Here is a 17,542-nt window from a genome sequence, read left to right on the forward strand (position 1 = left end):
CATGAAAAGAGGTTTCTTCTTACTCGTATTGTGATTGCACCAGAGAATGGAGTTGCAGATATGGCACTTCTGCTACTTTCTAAAGTAAGTTACGTAAATTACAGAAAGTGTTTTTTTCTGTCACCAGTTTGTTTCGACAGTGATTTATATATGTTTCACATCTAATTTATGTATCTGAATTGAACTACTTACAAGTCCTGTAACTGGAACCTGAACTGTACATAAGGGTGCACCTCCTAATAGTAATAGAAGTAATCTTTCAGCACCATTCAGATGGAAATTAAAATACATTGGCATGCCTGTGTACTCACTATGTCTATTGAAGTTTAAAAAGATACAAAATAACTGGTCACTAAATGAAACCCCTTTGTATTTTGGTAGGGATATAGCAACTCTTGGAGAATATTTGATATAGATTTGTTTTTGTCCAGGATAGCTGACATTGGGAAGCATTGTGCTCTGCCAGTGGAAAGATTGAGGTGCAAGGTGCACCTTCATCAACCCATTCAGCAGTATTGCTGGCTCAAAATGGAGTTTCCTCAAATTACCTTTGATCAGGATGGTGGCATGGAGTGAGGAACTGGTGAAATTCTCTGGGTGGTGGCGGGTGCACTGCGAGAATCCCTTGTAAGGAAGAAATCAGAAATTAAATGTCCTCCAAATGTTCTGTTGTTGCACGTGCAAACAGTGCTACCTATCACTTAACATGCTAAATAGTATTAGGAAGAGAGAGTTGTGTATTTAGACCCAATGCAGTCTTAGAAAGTGGTAAAATGTAGGTATCAGAACACTAGCAGAATATATCAAAAACTTACCTAGTAGCTACATGTAGCCAGGGCCTGTTGTACTCCTCAACAGTGGGACCAAATGAGACAGCTGTATTAGTCTGTTTTATCACCATGGAAATACCCTTTATTCCCAATTCCCTCTGCCCCACACAAGCACTTCTATGGCTCATAGTGGAAATACTCAGTAAACTTAAAATTTGTTGATTATTTTTGAGAATGAGGGGTAGTTTTTTTTGTTTTTGTTTTTTTTGCTATGCTATCCTGGTGGCTCCATTCCCCTTGCATCAGCTCCTGCAGTGTTGTCTAGGCAGCCCAGTTCAGAATCTCCTTCCCCGGAAGGGAGGAACTTGTAGCTGGCTTCAGCACTTCATCTTCCTAGGGCCTTAACTGCTGTGCTGTTGGAGAGCAGGGGCAAATGCAGGGAGACAGAAAACAAAACGTCAAGTTATAGACAGTGGCAAAATTCCATAGCCGTGGAAATGCAGAGTCCATGGAGCTTTTCTTGAAATAAGTAGGGCAAGTCACACCTCACAGCTATTGTTTTGGGTGCTCTGCAGACTCGCTGTTTGTTGGCTCACGTTTGGCACACATCTTTTGGGGTTTTCTCCACAACTATAAGGGCAAGAAAGACACTGTAAATTTTTTAAAAAAATTTAAAGGTGAGATCCTGGAGCCCAAGCGTTGAGTTCCATGGCTGTGGAATCATGGAACATATGGGGACTTGCATATACCATCTGTATTTCTCCAGTTTATAGCCCTTACTGCCAATACTGTTTCTGATGCAGTGATAGAGTCACGCTATTTTGTAATTTGGCTGGCTGTTTTCTTTTCGGGGCAGGATGGCTCATAGGGAATTGGCAGCAGGTACTTTTCTGGTGCTTTTTTTTTTTTTTTTTTTAAGTGTGCAAGTTAAAACTACTGCACAAATAAAATTTCATTTAGAAATGGTTTTTATTTACTCTTCAGTTTTCTTTACACTCAGATTCAGTCTGTCTGACACATAACCTCTTCCTTTAGTAGATATAGAAACCTTTTCTGTCACACTTTTCTTTTTCTTCATATTATCTTTTCTTTCAAACTTAACATATATATGCATAATAGGTGTTGATTTGATTTATTTTATTTTCTCCTTTATGGAATCATGGGTAGTTTCATTGCAACTCATCTCTTTCTGTTTGTTTCATATAGGGCTGGTAGTGCAGGATCATTCAGACCCCCTGTTCAGTTCATATGCCTATAAGTCCCACTACCTACTGAATGAATCAAATCGTGCTGAGTTGATGAAATTACCTATGATTCCTCCTCCTTCGTCAGCTTCCAAAAAGAAATGTGAGAAAGGTAACCAAATAGTTTCTTTCTCTTCAGTTTACTTTCGCTTTTCCTGTTTTTTCTTTTCTCTTTTTTTTAAATCAAACAAAAAATGTTTGCTCGTCAAGCACCACCTGTTGCTTTTAGTAAATTTCACTCATTGATTATTGTGAGTGTGTGTTCATGTTGTTGGCAAAATATTTATTATAATAAAAGGGCTTAAAATAATTAATATCACTAAATTCTCCCTCTCCACAAAAGGTTAAGTCATGTATCTGCCATTAGGTAGTCTCCATAAAATTGGAATAATCTAAATATAACACTAAGGGGTGGTGAATAAAGTTTAGTATTGTTGCAGTTTAGTGCCAGCTCAATGACTTTTAAAACTTCTTAAATTGCTTATCTGAGGAAGTCTATTTTGGAGCCTGCTTAGAGCCTGCAACAGTCAGAATAGAGAATTTATCCATTTGAATGTTTGTTGGTATATTGGCATTCCAGAAGAAGACTGAAGACTTAGGAAGGCAGAGGGCTTTTTCCCTGTGCATTTTTGTTACAATCCAGGGGCCTTGTATTTCATTTCTGTTAGTGCAGGCCGACTGATGCTCCTTTCTCTCCTCATGTGACTGACTGCTCACTTCCTGGAACAATGCTTCTTATTGGAGTGGCAGAAGATGCTGCGTCTCGAGCAAACAGGGATTCTGCCCTGTCAAGAAAGGCAGGCAGGTGGGCAGTTACAATAGTATTAGGACAGAAGCGTTTTCAGGAATAAAAAATGATTGCTTTACGCCGGTAATGCTATTGCTTTAAAAGGAATTTATGGAAACAGATTCAGCTATGTGTGTCTGTAAGATTCTATCCCCACAAAAATTTGATTTCCCAAAGGGTGTTCAGAAATTGTGCCCAGTCAGTCATTTTAAAATTAGATCATTGCTAGATGTAGATAGCTTTTATTTTGTGTAACTTCTGACCACAAAAATTATTTTGAGCCCTCTGTATGCTTAGCTTGAGCAATATCTTACTAATGCATCCTAAGAGCAAAGTTTTCTTGCTTAGCTCTGAGAGTTTTGTTTTTGATTTTTGTTTGGTTTTCGCATCTCTTTGGCATTTTACCGTGTTGGATATTGTTTCAGTAATTTATGCTGGGTCTGTATTTCCTCTGAAACAACACTTACAAAAATTTGTTAAAAAATGAACGCTTGATCATCGGGGGGGAGCTCAGGAAAGTCCAAATGTTTGGATTTTTTTACATTTTTAGCAGAGGAAATATAGTAAGTGATTTTGTCACTGATTGTTTAAGGAATGCTTTTTGCAATATATTACAATCAAATCAATGACAGTTTTGAAAGTCTATAGGTGGACAAGATTTTCTGATGAACATTTGAAAATAAAAATTCAAACTTCAGATACGATAATTGCTTAAAATGCTGTTTTAAATCTCTCCCAGTCTTTTTACCCTGGGACTAAAAAGTTCATTACATTTCTATCTAGATTGCAGCAAATGTGTTTATTGTATGAGCTTCTTTGTGTATTGCCAATGGTTTAGATGTGCCGTGAGTGCCCACAATAATAAACACATCTGCTAGAAAACAAGCCAACCAAAAAAGAACCTTTTTTGTCTAAATTTTTTTTAAAAAGGTAATGTTTACCACATTCTGAGATCAGATTCCCTTTGTGTTCAAAGGGAACTCTGGGGGAGGGCGAAATCTTTCTGTAATATCTCATTCTGCATTATATAAGTAAATTTATAGTGCTCACACTGGTAAACCTTCATTTTGAAGGGTATGCACAGATTTATAATTACAATTCTAATGTTTTTTTTCTCTTGTAACTTTGAAAGCAGAAAAACATTGATCAACCTATAGGCTGATTTTTATGCACACTAACTGATTGCTAAGGGATTTAGTCATGACAGTGTTGGTTTAAAAAGTATTCCAAAAAAGTGCAAAATTTGTCTAATTGTCGAGAAAAGGTGTTGGCCACTGCCAGACTGTCTGGATTAAAAAAAAAAAATACCATACAGTTTTCAAGATGGTTTCTCTTAGGGGGATCTGATGTAATGCCAACTTGCCCAATTTAACTTAATTTTTAAAAATTGATTGCCTTTCTTGTTCCAATTTATGATGCAGTCAGGAATTATGATTTCACATAAAGAGAAGAGACATATATATACAATACGAAAAATACTTATTTTTAATCCAGCATTGTAACTTTGACTTGATCCCTTCCTTTTGCCATATGTTTGGTGTGAGGCAAATCCAAGTTTAATGCATTTAATTAAATATTTAAAAAAAAAACAAACAAAAAAAACCTCTCACAAGCCCCAAACCCCTATTTCTGTAAAATGAGCGAGTTTTTGTTTAAAGGTGGGAAGTTATTGTGCTGCGAGTCCTGTCCAGCTTCCTTCCACCCTGAATGTCTCAACATGGAGATGCCAGAAGGATGTTGGAATTGCAATGACTGTAAAGCTGGCAAGAAACTACGTTACAAGCAGATCGTTTGGGTCAAGCTTGGAAATTACAGGCAAGTTCACTGAATACAACTGGAAACTATTTTAAGTTTTTGTTTTTTTACTATATCCTGCAGCTACGCAGGTAAACAACCAGAGCAGCCCAGTGTTAATAAACAAGAGCCAAAAGTACACACTGTATCTAACATGGTGTCAGATGTTGTATGGCTTTTTAATTAAATTCTACTCATTTATTTTTAGGCATTAAGGTGAATACTTACTCAAGCTCTGTCTGTGGGTTCCCTCCCTAAATGTGTCCTGCTGATGGGGAAGATCAGGAAATACCCAGGGCATCAAAACTTCCTAGTTTGCATTTATTTTTAGAGATCATTCATAAAAGGCCTCTGCAGGAATGCAGACAGTTGTCGATCCTCTCTTGCAAGTCCCTACCTGTGCCTCTGAATAAATGTGATCAGTAAAATGCTGCAAGTCTAATAGACATTGGTGGAGGTGATAAAAAGTCCTCTAGTTCCCAAGACCAGGAAGGGCAGGGAGGTTGCTAGGGGTTTTCATCTTAGATACACTTTTTGCTGCCTCTGTGGCTTTTGGCCTCTTACGTAGATCTGGCTATAGAACACTGACCAAAGAACAAGTACATTAGACAGCCTTTGGCACTGCAGTTTCAAGTTGTCCATGGAGGATTCTTTTAGAATCCCATTTTTTATTGCAAGGGACAAACTTGCTTTTAATTTCTATTTCCAGACTTTCACAAGTACAACAAAACTGTCAGGGAATTGTTACAAATCAGTGAAATATGTCCAAGACTAACTACTGTACAGTCAATTAAAGGCCTGTCTCTTGCTACAGTTGCTGAGAGCATAGGGCTATCTTTCCAATAATAGCTGAATTTACGAACCCCCTTCCCTATCTGAGATCTTGTAGACATATTGTCATATGACAGATCTCCAGTTCTGGCTCTCCTTAGAATCAACCCAAAATGGGTCCAAGTTCCTCAGAGGTTGAAAATGTTGGAATATCTGCTTCAGGTTGCTGACGTACACATTAAATACCTGGATATAATAATTTATTTTTAAACAGTGTGGAGTCTTATCTTGCCTAGTTACCTTTAAAGTTCAACACATTAGTATTTTAGCCTAGGCTGGCTACATATGTTCAGCAGGATAAACTTAAAACTAGAAATGCGTCCATGTAATTGGTTATTTAAATATGATCTTGTAATTAAACCTTGGCTTCAGTGGACAAATGGAGCATAAGAAAATGAGACTAAAAGTAGTTTTTTTGAGGTTTTTTTGTTTTTACAGTGTTTATATTTTCTTCCAGGTTGAATTGCTTTGTGAAAATATTCAGAATTAGTCCCACTATTGACCCATAGCTTCATATTTGGTTTCTAACTCCATTTACTTGAAATTGTCAAATCACATTACAAATAGTATTAGTTAATTGTAGCCTAGGCAGTTCAGTGAACATAGCCAGAGACAACTGTCCTTTTATTTGGTTCATGGTATATATACAAAATATTTGGGTCTAAAGTAGCTGTTACCACTCCAGAAAGAGATCTTGGAGTCACCATGGATATTCTCTGAAAACATCTGCTCAATGTGCAGCAGCAGTCAAAAACGCGAACAATGTTAGGAACCATTAGGACAGAGGTAGATAACACAGAAAATATCATAATGCCGCTATATCAGTCCATGGTATGTCTACGTGTTGAATACAGTGTGTCGCTTTGGTCACTCCATTTCAGAAAATATTTATTAGAATGGAAAAAAGGTACAGAGAAGGAAAACAAAAATGATCAGGGGTCTGGAACAGATTCCGTATGAGGAGAGAGTAAAAAGCCTGGGACTGTTCAACTTAGAAAAGAGACTAAGGAGGGATAGGATGGAGGTTGATAAAATCATGATTGGTGTGGAGAATGTGAATAAGGAAGTGCTATCTACCCCTTCATGTAACACAAGAGCCAGGGGTCACCCAACAAAACTAATAGGCAGCAAGTTAAAAAACAGTCATAAAGAACTACTTCTTCACCTAATGCACAGTCAACCTGTGGAACTCATTGCCAGGGGATGTTGTGAAGGCCAAAAGTATAACTGAGTTAAAAAAAGAATTAGATAAGTTCATGAAGGATAGGTCCATCAATGGCTATTATCCAAGGTGGTCAGGGATGCAGCCCCCTGCTCTGGGTGTCCCTAAACCTCTAACTGCCAGAAGCTGGGAATGGATGATGGGATGGGTCACTCGATAATTGCCCTGTTCTGCGTTCTTTCTGAAGTATCTGGCACTGGCCATCGTCAGAAGACAGGACACTGGGCTAGATAGGACACTGGTCTGACCCAGTATGGCCGTTCTTTTGTTATGTTCTGGAGTTTTCATGTTGTTTGTCTAATTTTGAGTCTGTGAAAGGGAATGCCTGATATTTAAACAGAATTTTAAAAATACAAATTACTTTTTCATCATTAGTGCTGTTTACTGCTTTCACTCTGCTCACTTGGGCAGTGAAATGATGCTGGCCAGTTTACTTTCTGGTTCTTATGCATTAGCAGAATGCTGCTGATTGGATTTCCAGTACTGCAAGAGGATTAACTCTCTTCTCCCCCCCCCCCATCTTTAAAAAAAAAAAAGTTTCCATGGGGAAAAATGAAATGACAATGTTTGTTCTTGACAGGATTTGTAAAACCTCGTTTAAAAAAAAAAACTTTAAAAATCTTTCATTAAACAGTGGATCTAAACAAGTTGAATGTTTGGCAAGCATTGAAATTTTGGTTTGATTGTAACTGTTCAAATTATATTTTTAAAATCGCCTTATCAATGATTTGGTTTTTAGTAAAAATATTGTAAAGTACAGCTGGACAGTTGTGTTAAAGATTCTCTCTTCGGATAGCTAGTCCCAAAATGCATATACTACACAAGGCCTAAAGCCGTACCCTGGATTGGGAGCATGAGAACTTTAAAAATGTACATCTTTTTGTGGCGCTTCCCAAGTAAAATCAAAGGCAGTTTTGCTTTTGTAAGGAGAATGGGATAGGACGCACTGCAGTCACATATCTTGGGGACTAAATGTAGTTTGGAATTCCCAGACTGAGAAGCCGAGCAATTGGCCTTTGTTTCATAGAGTTTAAGGTTTACCCTTTTCTGATTTTCAGGTGGTGGCCAGCTGAGATCTGCAATCCCAGGTCGGTGCCTCTCAACATACAGGGCCTCAAACATGATATCGGGGACTTCCCAGTATTTTTCTTCGGTTCACATGACTACTATTGGGTACACCAGGGCAGAGTTTTCCCTTATGTTGAAGGAGATAAAAGCTTTGCTGAGGGGCAAACTAGTATTAACAAGACCTTCAAGAAAGGTAAAATTCAACAAAGTTTATCGTGGTTTATAACAAAACTTCCACATGTTTGTTTCTACATCGTCACTTAACTTGCATGGGAATTATGTGGCTAGTGTTCTGTGTCTGTGTTAAGCTGCAAACTCTGTATAGTGCCATTGGATAGAGGCTAAATATTATTAGCGTCTAACTTCCTCCCTCTCTGTGCTGTTGGTAGGCAACCCCAGTTCTTCCCCACTTACTTAAAGATGTTATGAGGTGGAACCTGGGCTCTGATGTAGAGGGCCACCCCATAGTGTTTAAATATCTGCTGAAAACCACTTGGTTTAAAACTCATTCATGCTGTAGTGTAACATTTCATTATTAGCTTGTTCTTTGTAGATTTCTAATTCCTAGCTTTTCAAAAATGTTTCTCAGCAGCAGCAGCCAATACTAATTCCTCCCCATTTTGGACTCCCTTGCACAGCACTTGAAGAAGCTGCAAAACGCTTCCAGGAACTGAAAGCACAAAGAGAAAGCAAAGAAGCACTAGAGATTGAAAGGAATTCAAGAAAACCCCCACCTTACAAACATATTAAAGTGAGTCCTCTCCTTTGTGTGAATGAGCTATAAACAGGGAAGCAAATTGTGGCTTAGAAGAAAATTCAGATAATCAGTCTGCCATCCTTCAAAGTTCTCTTCTGGCCTGCCTTGTTTAGTACCATAGGCCCTTTCATTGTTATAAGGAAGGTGTAAGCATCAGTAAAAGGGACTTTGAGTTTAAGGTCAATTGTACTGAAGACAAAGAGCTTCGATAATTGCAAGTGGGTCCCACCCATCTCAGATGAATCTTGGGGCTTACTTACCATTAAGAAATTATATTAGCATTGAAAAATAACAAACTATTAGTGTGAGAACTTAATTTTGAAATCTGGATACTAAAAAGACGGTCTAGATTTTTTTTGCCAGCAACCTTGGGGGCACAGTACCCCAGGTTGTGCACTTATCTATTTCATTGTACTTTATAATAGTTTACATTTTTGTATGCCTTAAAAGAGTTGCCATACTAATACACGTATCATAAAGCCTGAAACAGTCCTGTCCCACGTTCTGTGCTACACACCTCATTGCTGGTTTCTCTGAACACCTGATATGCTTGATTGTTAGTGGTGAAGCAGTGCCAGATGCAACCTCTGAAAGTCCTAGATTGCAGAGAAGTATTTTTGCCTCGTTACCTTTTCTGAGTTGACACACTTCCTTTTAGAGAGGAATAGAAAAAATACAACTGCCTCTGATGTTAGTAGCTGTGTGTAATAGCTGTTGTTTTTGCCTACATTTTGAAATACCTTGACAGGAGTGGGCCTTGATTTAAGTGGTTCTAATCTAAATTCTGTGTGTGTGGCCATAAATCAAAATGTATCCCTTGTGTCTTTTTTTGTTTTTGTTTTGTTTTGTTCCACAGTCCAACAAGGTAATAGGGAAAGTTCAGATTCAAGTTGCTGATTTGTCAGAAATCCCTCGCTGTAATTGCAAGCCATCTGATGAGAACCCCTGTGGCCTAGAGTCAGAGTGTCTGAACAGGATGCTACAGTATGAGTGTCATCCCCAAGTGTGCCCAGCGGGAGAGCGCTGTCAGAACCAGCGCTTCACCAAAAGACTCTATCCAGATGCTGAAATCATAAAAACCGATCGACGTGGCTGGGGGCTCAGGACAAAAAGGAACATTAAAAAGGTAGAATTTAGGACAAATACTGAGCTAGCCATTAAAGAGTGTGTTTGAGGAGAGTGCTGCTACTCTTTTATTGTTTGTACCTTGAAAGAAAATGTATCTAAAAGTTAATACTTTCAAGTGAATTCGTCCTACACACAATTGTTCCTTTAAATTTACAAGGCATGAAACTTCCTCAAGTGGAGGAAATGATAATAAATCCAACTTCATGGAATATGAGACATCTGGCAGAGGTGTTTTTTTTCAGTTACAATGCTTTCTTATAGAGTAAGGGTCAGATTCAACTTATTATAAATTTCATTGGTGATGGGCAGGAGATGAGGACTATCAGTACTTCTTCTAGAAGGTAGTGATGTACATAAGTTCTCATATTGACTTCGGAGCATGGAGGGAGAGGGGAAAAAATAGTTTTTTAGTTGGTTTCAGATGCTCTTTTGACCAAGCCTGGCTATTGAAGATGCTAAAGTCTTAGAGGGATGGGAATAAAAAATAAAACACACCTCCATTATTTTCTCTTTCCCTCAACCCCAGAGTTAACACAGCAAATGAAATTAATCACACTTCATGATATGAAATAACTCAAAGGATGGGAGATGGGGCAACCTAAGGTGGTGAGCCTCTTTCCGAGGGGTTACGTCAAGGTAGCTTTCTGTACTTTCTTTTGCCTTTTCTTTTAAACTCTTACATGATAACATGATCACTCTGCAGTTCCCAGTAGCAGATTGTCTGGATTGGGAGTGGGCGGGGATGCAACATTGCTTTTACAAACGTCTGGTCACCAGGGAGCTGACATAGCCTCCTTGACACTCAACTCTACAGACTGGATTTATTTCAGAAGAACTCGGAGGGGAATAATAAAAGGCTTGTGGTGATCAGGCAACATTGGACAACACGCTTAAGTTCTTGTTTAAAGTTCAAGAAGGCAGAGAAGAATAATGAAGATACAGAGATTTCTGTTGATGGACATGGTGCAGTTGTTATAACTGAAAGCACCAAGAACTGATTAGCTTCAGGAAATACTGAGGACTTAACATAAATGTTAGGATGATTGGAGTCCTTAGAGGAGTGGTAGCAGGTGGGGTAGCACTGATGGGTGGGGTGGGGGATGAAAGTACCTTTCCTGACTAAGTGATAAAGATACTGGAAATGGATCATTTTGGTTTTCCTTTACACTGTATCGCTGCACACTGTATTCCTGGGGACACCAGTCTGGGATTATCCACTGGGATTCAGGTGGGATGTGCAACAGTTGATATGGAAAAACAAAATCTTACACTGGATTGCAGTCTTGCTCTACTTCGAGGCAAGCATGAGGATGATGGGCCTGGATTTCACGGCTGCTTTAACTTGCCAGGCAGAGGATTGGATTTGGTGGACAGATGTATGTTTTGCTCTTACTCATGCAGGCTTCGTTGTTTCTGAACAAGGAGGAGGCTGAGCACACCTGAAGAGTGGAAGATCCAGCTCTGGCTGCAGATGGAATGGACAATTAAGACTTCAGGACAAGTTGTTGTTTTTATCATTTGACCTGCATCTTCAGAATTCACTCCAAAGCACTATTTTGCTTTCAGTTGGCTTCATATTTTCTTCACTTTAAATTTGCACACATCTTGCTAAAGAAGGTATCCTAGAACTTCTCATGGCGAAGGCACATTCCATAGTTCTGGTGGACTTAAACTCGATGTAAGGTCTTCACTGCGATTCTCTGTTAAATGAAGCTATCTGCTGTCCAGCCTGGGGATTCTGATGTGACATTTTGGATTGTAGCTGGATGTGATTTTTGCGCTGTTGGATGATGATGTGTTTAGCTCCAAAATGTAATCTCAACAGTTAGACAAAAGCAAAAAGATTCTGAATTGTCCTTAAGTTATATGCTGTTTAAATATTACACGTAGATAGTAGAGGATTATCTACTAGTCTGAAGTGACTCTGCAGTACCCAGGGAAATGGACTTGGGCAAAGGCATAGTAGCAACTTTTAACTGTGAATTCTTTGCTTTTGTCAGTTCTGATTAGGGTATCTACCTTGTTTTTGTTTAGTAACTTAGTTTACTGTACATAGAAATTTGGCATAGAGAAATGTTGTGTGGGGCCTAAATGGATGTGTCATGTATTCACTTGCCTGTGGCAATATCAGAGGTGTTTGAACAAACCAGTTTCAAATGTGAGTTGGTAACCACTGCTTCAGCTGAAACTGTAAATCTTTGATTGAACTTGGGACAGTTCTACTCATGGGAACTTAAATAACTTACTAACAAGTAACTAGAGGAAATCATAGTAAATTGACAGAGAATACATTTTAACTCTCTTCAGTTCCTTTCTGCACCAAGTACATGGTAAATGTTCATAGCATTTTTATGGTGGATTTTCTATGAATTTTCGTCACATACTAAGTATGAAACAACGTATTTGTGTCCTGTAGGAGCTGTACTAAAAATTCTGTCAGTGGCTCCATTAGAAAACCCCTTTTGGGGACTTGATTAAACCATCTGTTCCAAAATACACAGGCTAAACTTAAAGGAATTTGGTGGGGAAAAGAGAGAGAGGCACTTTTGAAAATTTCATCTCAGAGATGACAGATTTCTCCAAGTAATTTAGGAGTCTGTGTCCAGTGGAGTCTAAATCCCATTTCCAGGAATGACTTAAGTGCTTTTGAAAATGTTATCCTGATGATCTCCTCCTGCAGTACAGCCTCTTCCCCTTCAAAGCTCCAAAATGTGACGGACATGATTCTGTTCTCTCTGGAGCCATTCCCACAACCAGCTACAAGAGCTCTTAGCTTTCATAGTCTTTTGTCAGACTGGTGACACCACATAGTCTGTAACATGTTGGTACTATTTTATTTAAAAAACAAAACAAAAAAACCTTGAAACTGCTCAGATGCTTGTTTGACCCTTAAATTTGAGCATCTCAAAGAGCTACTTTTGGAAATGTTTAAGCATTAGAACTGTTGAGACTGTTACAATAAAATGACCCTCAATGTGCTAAGTGTTAACTCCCTTGTATCAAGGTATCATCATTTCCTGGCCATTTCAAAGTCCATCATGTGAAAGCTGGGAACAGTCAGCCTGAAGGCTCACTTTTAACTTGTTTTTAGTGGTTTAATTATTTAAGCCAGTTTTGTAATATCTGTTCTACATTAAAACTTTATCACAAACTTTTCTTGTTTGTTATTGACTGTTAAAAGTCCCATTAAAATGAATTGTTGAAATGCTATGCAGTGAAAATGTTTAGCAGTACAGTAGGTTGTGTTGTCCTGTCAGGTTGATATTCTGTGGGCATCTGTATGTTAGCATGAAATTTTTTTTAAAAAAGGAAAGCATGTGACTTAAAATACTGCCAGTGAACCTCCAAATAATGTAGAATCTTGTAGCTGTGCTGCTGTAACTAGGACCGGGGCATGGAGAAGCAGTCTTAATTCTGGCTTTGCTTTTGCTTTATACTTAATAGTACACAGTGCCTAAGGGATGTTTTCTCATGGGTGTTTGAATATATTGTTATAAATGTGTGCTCATTTTCTATAGCCTGACCATACAGATCCTTTTTTAAAAAGGACAGAAGTACAAGCAGAGCCGTGGACACGCTATATGCAATCGACCAAGAAAGATACAACTCATTAATCAAATGTGTCCTTCAAAATGGGATAACTATTTAATTGCCGCTTTATTAAAAATTCTAGGTGTGATGCTTCCATTTTGAAGGACAGTTCTGTAACTATTCTAAACCTTGAGTGCATGTGTATTTTTTCTGCCCTGGTCACTGTTGTGTAGAACTTTTATTTTAACCAGTTCTCAATACTTGGATTATCCTAAGGAGCCACCCTACTTAGGCCTTGCAGTGGACAAAATTGATCCCTCAGGGCTTCCCATCCCATTTTTCTATGCTTCCTCCCTCTTTTTAACTATACAGATCGCAGGCAATAAGCATGGGTTTCTTTGGTTGACTTTGCAGGGTGAATTTGTAAACGAATATGTTGGTGAATTAATTGATGAAGAAGAATGCCGATTGCGGATCAAACGTGCCCATGAGAACAGCATAACCAATTTTTATATGTTAACTGTTACAAAGGTAAAGCACCATATCTCCACAGTGTAAAATATACTGCTGCTTACGGGACTAGGCCTTAAGATCTGGGATCGGAGGATCAGGGTCCATGTTTAAAACACAAGAATTACTTTTTCTTTCACTTCTAGCTCAAATGTAAGGCATTTCGTGCATGTGGAAGGTCCCAGAGAGTGAAGTCGTCATTTCATACAGCGGGTACTTCATGGACCATTGTGCCTCAGCCTTGACTTAGTGGGGCTTCTGTGGGGTGTGGGAAAATTAATTCCCACGGTCTGTTCAGTCCATAGTTTGTCTGCTGATACTGTCAACAAGACTGTCAGTTGGAGTGGAATGTGGGCACCTGTCTGATAGAATTGCATTGCAATTCCAGCGTATTTCTGATCGGTCACCAAACAGTTGTATTTGGAGGGTAACTCATTTAGGTCTCTATTGACCAGGATTGGGGTTGAACCAGACATGGAAGGATCCAGAGCTCATTAGCAATACCGTAAGCCATTCATTTCTCCCTGCATAAGCGCTGAGGAGCTTTAGGTAAAAGTTACTTCCAGGAAAAGCCAATATCCATTATAACTCATTTATCAAGTATCTGTCTAAATATATTATCTGCAGTCATAGCTACTTGACTTGTCAAAGGAAGACTTTTGTTTGTCTGATCCTAAATCTGTGTTTTTGTCTCTTTATTGAAGGACCGGATAATAGATGCTGGTCCGAAAGGGAATTATTCTCGTTTTATGAACCACAGTTGTAATCCGAACTGTGAAACGCAGAAATGGACGGTGAACGGGGATGTTAGAGTTGGCCTCTTCGCTCTCTGTGATATTCCTGCAGGTATAAAGAAGCCTCCATCCTGCATGTGCCCTCCTCTCCTAAAATGGAAATCAGTTGCCAGCTCACCCACTTTTTACCTTCTGAAGTTATTTGGTCTCATTGACATTTACAATTACTTTAAGTTACCCATTGGGACAAAGAAAATGCACAATTAAGAAGTTCTAGCTCTTCATATGCATAGTATCATTAGGAGCAACTTAAAATGAAATGCAGAATATTAAAGATGAAACTTGCTTTATCACAAACAAACAAAAAATATCAAGGGCTTCGCCTAACGCTTGAAAACACAGAGAAATTCAATGTTAACTCTTTTTGCCATGTCTGCTTAGACCCCCAGTTTCAGATCCTTTCCCTAACATCAGATCTGGAACAGCCTCCAGATGCTAAACATTTTGTAACCAATCTACCACTTTAAACAGATTAAAATGATAGAGTAGCCAGTGTTTCTCTATGATGTGTAGAAAAACAGGGTGTAGTGCTCCTGTCTGGTCCAAAGCTATGCTGGCACTGTATAAACAAAGCAGAGGAAGGACGCTTTGTCCCTTTTCAGAAAAACTAAAGAACAGTAATTAGTGTTTATCCAAATGGGAAAATGGACACAATCAGTATAGGAAAAAAAATATTTGGGGCTTCTATGTGAGTGTATTCTACCTAGAAAAGAGTGTTTAAAAAGAAATTATTTCAATGCTATGTTTGTAACCAGGCTCGTAAGACTTAAAGTTCTACAACCACAAAATTATTGGTTGTTGAATCATCATTTGGTTTTTAGAACAGAACAAAACTGAGTTGTTGTCCTCAGAACATGGATTCTGGATCATTTGTTCTGCCTTGCTATTTACAACTTCTCTAGTTGTTGCTTCATGATTATGTTTCATCTCAATATTTTGGATGAAGTTATAAATATTGTGATCTTGTAACTATGCCCTTTTAAAAATAGTGGTGGTAATATGAAGGGAGAAGATGCTAAAGCTGAATTGCCACTTGTGTGTTTCTCCCCCATGTCTTATGTGTGTGAATAGTTTTTCTTTAAATTTCAGGGATGGAGTTGACATTTAATTATAATTTGGACTGTCTGGGCAATGGTAGGACTGAATGCCATTGTGGAGCAGAAAACTGCAGTGGCTTCCTAGGAGTACGGCCGAAGGTTAGTGGTACAGAAATAAAAATTGAGCTCAGCGCACTTGTATTGAAATTTCTGTTTCTGGGAGGAGAGTGAATAGAGATCTGTTTCATGTCACGTAATATCTGTTTAGTACCCTGAAGGTTCCCCCAAAGGCTTTACAAGTTTGTACTACAGTAAATGTACCCATCTCTAGGATGGAAGAGAGCAGCCAACCAGGTTGCTACCGAGACGTGGCATGGAACAGGCCCATCATGTTCAGGGTACCTGACTTTTTTTTTTTTTTTCTTTTTAATAAATCTTGTCACATGTTTTACTTCTGTTTTTGCCGTTCCTATATGGAAAGCATTGTGAAATTCCCCTGCACATTTGAGGATCTGGAAACTTGTTATGCTTCGTTCTGGTCCCAGCCCAGAGTGCTGACCTTAGTCAGCTTCTTATGAAGTATTATCTCTGTAGGGGCAGAGATGTGACTGAAGTCTCTGCTCACGAAGCTATTATGCATAAAAGCTCTCTGAGGAAGGGACTGTCTCTCTGTGTGAATACAAATCCTACTGCAATAGGGACCAATCATCCGTGGGCCTTTGGATATTACCATCATATTACAGGTTTCAGAGGAACAGCCGTGTTAGTCTGTATTCGCAAAAAGAAAAGGAGTACTTGTGGCACCTTAGAGACTAACCAATTTATTTGAGCATGAGCTTTCGTGAGCCACAGCTCACTTCATCAGATGAAGTGAGCTGTGGCTCACGAAAGCTCATGCTTGCATCATATTACAGTTTGTAATCTGATCACTAATAGTAATCTGGCAACATTCTAACTTGTTTCAAACCTGTGTGCGGCAGGAGAGATGGAGATGGGAGTCACTGGATACACTAAACTTTGTTGAGCATGCTTTGCAGAAATAATAACCCACAGTTGACTTTTGGGGGACATATGGCTTTTTAAAGTGACTCTTACTTATTGACTAAAATTGTTAATGCAGTAACTTTTTTGCTTCTGATTGCCAGACGGCGTTTGCAACAGCGAATGAAGAGAAGGCAAAGAATGCCAAGCTAAAGCAGAAGAAACGAAAAATAAAAACAGAGCAGAAGCAGATGCATGAGGACAACTGTTTCCAGTGTGGAGATGGAGGAGAACTAGTCATGTGTGACAAAAAGGACTGCCCCAAAGCATACCACCTCCTATGCCTTAACCTGACTCAACCACCGTTTGGTAAGTGCTTTCCCATGGCCACCAGATTCTTTGCTTGCTTCAAGGATATCATGCTGCATATAAAGTTGTAGCTTAATCCGAACTGTGATGTCCACCTACTGTAAATATGACAGGTTTGCTTTTGCAGTGCTCTTCTGTATTGAGAAATCTCCTTAGGTAGCAATATTTCTAAAGAAAGATCTGTGTGGAGACATAGATCACAGCAAACAGTGATAAAGCTGTGACTTCATTGCAGAGTCTTTCTCCTGTTTGGATCATATTTACTTATTTTATTTTGATTGGAATAATTAGTCAGTCTTGGTCTCATATGGCTCCCAAGTTCATATCACGTGGTAATGCTTATGACACAAGCTATGCACAGCACATGCTAGTGCTTAAATTTGTAACAGTCTCTCTAAATCTCTTATCTTCTAATCATGGGGGTTTTCTTTGGGTCTCTCTTTTTATTTTTGTCTTTTTCCTTATTAATTAAAAAAGGGAGCTCTTTGTAGCCTAGGTTCAAATTATCCAGCGATAACTAGCAATAGCAAATTGTGGTTAAAAACAAAACAAAAACACTTTATCCTGGTTTTAAACTATCTGTTTCTAGAGGCCTCGATCAAATTAACTGGAGGCTCACATTAATCCATGACTGAATTAAGTGGAAGATTTTGTGCTATGAATGGAGTTCAGTCTGAGATGTGCCTTTTCAGGACAGCAATATATGGAAGTACAGAAAG

The 17,542-nt window shown here is 38.7% G+C and overlaps 1 protein-coding gene across 6 annotated transcripts in view; it reads left to right on the forward strand.

The window, feature by feature from the left end:
* Window positions 1-17,542, forward strand: part of NSD3 (nuclear receptor binding SET domain protein 3) — a 57,792-nt gene that overhangs the window by 38,872 nt on the left and 1,378 nt on the right. For 2 of the 6 annotated variants that reach the window (XM_048829501.2, XM_048829502.2), the window contains 9 exons: window positions 1,977-2,126; window positions 4,460-4,616; window positions 7,707-7,909; window positions 8,355-8,467; window positions 9,330-9,599; window positions 13,547-13,663; window positions 14,347-14,488; window positions 15,526-15,632; window positions 16,619-16,823. In XM_048829501.2, coding sequence (XP_048685458.1) covers window positions 1,977-2,126; window positions 4,460-4,616; window positions 7,707-7,909; window positions 8,355-8,467; window positions 9,330-9,599; window positions 13,547-13,663; window positions 14,347-14,488; window positions 15,526-15,632; window positions 16,619-16,823 — 1,464 coding nt within the window. Of the gene's footprint in view, window positions 1-1,976; window positions 2,127-4,459; window positions 4,617-7,706; window positions 7,910-8,354; window positions 8,468-9,329; window positions 9,600-10,127; window positions 10,238-11,002; window positions 12,754-13,546; window positions 13,664-14,346; window positions 14,489-15,525; window positions 15,633-16,618; window positions 16,824-17,542 lie in introns of those variants that run through there. The other 4 variants (XM_048829503.2, XM_048829504.2, XR_012666147.1 and 1 more) reach the window with 4 other exon arrangements.

This window comes from Caretta caretta, chromosome 26 (genome assembly GCF_965140235.1).
Source record: "Caretta caretta isolate rCarCar2 chromosome 26, rCarCar1.hap1, whole genome shotgun sequence".
Lineage (NCBI taxonomy): Eukaryota > Metazoa > Chordata > Testudines > Cheloniidae > Caretta > Caretta caretta.